At 33.4% G+C, this 2,580-nt stretch overlaps 1 protein-coding gene across 1 annotated transcript; it reads left to right on the plus strand.

Moving 5' to 3' along the window:
- Positions 1-565: 565 nt before the first annotated feature.
- Positions 566-1,997, plus strand: LOC133881103 (protein FAR1-RELATED SEQUENCE 7-like). The gene is made up of 2 exons (XM_062320064.1): positions 566-824; positions 1,198-1,997. The coding sequence occupies exons 1-2, from the start codon at positions 566-568 to the stop codon at positions 1,995-1,997; spliced, it is 1,059 nt and encodes a 352-aa protein (XP_062176048.1).
- Positions 1,998-2,580: the final 583 nt, after the last annotated feature.

Below are 2,580 nucleotides of genomic sequence, written 5' to 3' on the forward strand. Positions count from 1 at the left end.
TGTGAGGAAAGGTTTTCTAAATAAAAGTAAGTTAGATGGAAAAATAACATCAATGAGATTTACTTGTTCTAAGGAAGGTGTTCGAAGAGTAGACAAGCAAAATCATCTTTACACTTATCATCGAGACGAAGTAAGGACTGATTGTGCTGTACAGTTACATGTTTCATTAGTATAAGAGACTGGAAAGTATAAGGTTTATGATTTTGTAGCCGAACATAATCATTTTCTGCATCTTGAAGTAACCATTTATATGATGAGGTCGCATCGTAAAATGTTAGAAGTTCAAGCATTTGAAATTGATTTGGCTTATGCTTCTGGAATCTCTCCTAAGGCAACCCATGCGCTAATGATTAGATAGGCTGGTGGTAGGGAAAATCTTGAATATACTGAACTTGATCAAAAAAACTATCTTCAAACAAAACGGTAAAGGAACCTGATGTATGGTGAAGCAGCAAGCCTATTGAAGTACTTTCAAGAACAAATTAATAAAAATCCAGCATTTCATTATGCAGTCCAATTAGCTAATGAAGAAAAAATTACCAACATTTTTTGGGCTGATGCAAGAATGATTGCTGACTATGTCTATTTTGGTAACATGATGACCTTTGATACTACATTCGGCACTAATAAAGAATTGAGACTCCTAGCTGTCTTTACTGGTTTTAATCACCATAGAGGGGTTGTGATTTTTGGGGCTGCACTTCTATATGATGAAACAGTGGAGTCATTTAAATGGCTTTTTGGAAGTTTCTTAGATGCACATGCGGGTAAAAAGCCTCGATCGATCTTTACAGATCAAGATGCTGTAATGGCAAAGGCATTAGGTGAGGTGATGCATGAAACCTGGCATGGATTATGTACTTGACACATCATGCAGAATGGCATCAAGCATATGGGGAATTTTATGAAAGATGATTCTCATTCTCTACGAGACTTTAAATCTTGTATGTTTGAGTATGATGATTCGGTTGAATTTGAAAATGCTTGGGAGTAAAACTATAATGTCGGCTCAATTAGTTGGTTGAACAGTATATACAAATTAAAGACAAAATGGGCCAGGTGCCACACAAAGAATGCCTTTACTTTGGGAGTGAGAAGTACTCAACTCAATGAAAGCTTGAATGTTGACTTGAAAGGTTACTTGAAATCAGATTTGAGTATGGTTGAATTTTTTTCAACATTTTGAACGGGTTGTAGAGCAAAAGCGACATAAGGAATTAGAGGTTGAATTTAATGCTCGAGAAAAATTGTCTACATTAGGATTGAAGAATTTCCCTTTGTTGAAGCAGGTAGCACAAACATATACTCCTATGATATTTAAAAAATTCCATGATGAATATAACTATGCATTAGCAGCAATCATAAAACATCGTAATGATAGTCAGTTAGTTCATGAATATATTGCTGGGATTTTTGATGAAAGTAGAGAATATAAAGTAGTTTGCGAGCTTGCGAATCAGATAATTTCATGTAGTTGTAGGAAGTTCGAAACATTTGGAATTTTGTGTTGCCATGCTTTCAAAAAATTTGGCTGGCTTGATATAAAGATAATTCCTAGTACATACATTTTGAAGAGGTGGACAAGAGAAGCGAAGAGTGAATACATCTTAAATACTATGACGAAGAATGTGGAAGATGATGTGAATTTAAATGTTGCACAACGATATAGAAGATTATGTCCAATGCTAGTGGAATTAGCCATCGAAGCAGCTGACAATGAAGATGCATATGTTTTTGTAAAGAAGTTGGTAAAAGAAATGCGAAAGCAAGTTCAAGATATTAAAAAGGGTTTTAGTGCCACTCTTGATAATGGAGCTCAATTGTCATTGTCAGATGGCAATGAAAATGCAAATCACACCCCATCCATTGAGAAATTACTTGAAATGGTCAAAGGGATCAAGAAGAAGGAAGGTCGAAAGAGTAAGAAACGATTCAAAGGTTGGGTTGAGAAACAACCAAAGAAGAATGAAAAAATTACAGCAAAGAGTAATATTTGAAAAGATTCATCTCAAGTAACATTCTAGCTTTATAAATTCGTATTCGTCTATTAAGTTTGAGTTTCATTATTCGATTAATTACATTTTCTTTTTCTTCACAAGAACTTAATTGCTCTTTTAACATTCGGGATGGCAACTCTAACTTGCATGTAGAAATTCATTCTCATCAAGTAAGCATTATTTGAGTTTATAGTGAAATAGCCTACTTAGGAAAAAAAAAAAAAAAAAAAAAAAAAAAGGAAGAAGAAGAAGAAGAAATAGCCTAAAATCATTTTACAAATTATGATATGTCCAAATCCATTCTCTATTTGTGGCTTTTGTTAATGAGATTTTATTTTTGTTTTATAATATAGCAAATTGATCAAGTGCCTTATTCAGTACCAAGGACAACATTTGAAGAATCGTTTCAACATAGATGCGAAATTAGTCTCAATGAATTTCTACCGGTACACTTCGCCATTTTCACTCTTCCAACAAATTAAAATGTGATTATTGTGATTATATAGAGACAATTTTTATCATTCTTATGTGATTTTTGTGATAATTATGTAGGGACCATTTGATAAAAGTTCATTGCCCTTAT

This window comes from Alnus glutinosa, chromosome 11 (genome assembly GCF_958979055.1).
Source record: "Alnus glutinosa chromosome 11, dhAlnGlut1.1, whole genome shotgun sequence".
NCBI classification, from domain to species: domain Eukaryota; kingdom Viridiplantae; phylum Streptophyta; class Magnoliopsida; order Fagales; family Betulaceae; genus Alnus; species Alnus glutinosa.

Excerpts from the sequence above, each read along its gene's own strand:
- LOC133881103 (XM_062320064.1), top strand. The coding sequence starts at position 566 with ATGATTGCTGACTATGTCTATTTTGGTAACATGATGACCTTTGATACT. Across the intron at positions 825-1,197 it reads TGTAATGGCAAAGGCATTAG|AGCAAAAGCGACATAAGGAA; the intron begins GTGAGGTGATGC and ends AACGGGTTGTAG.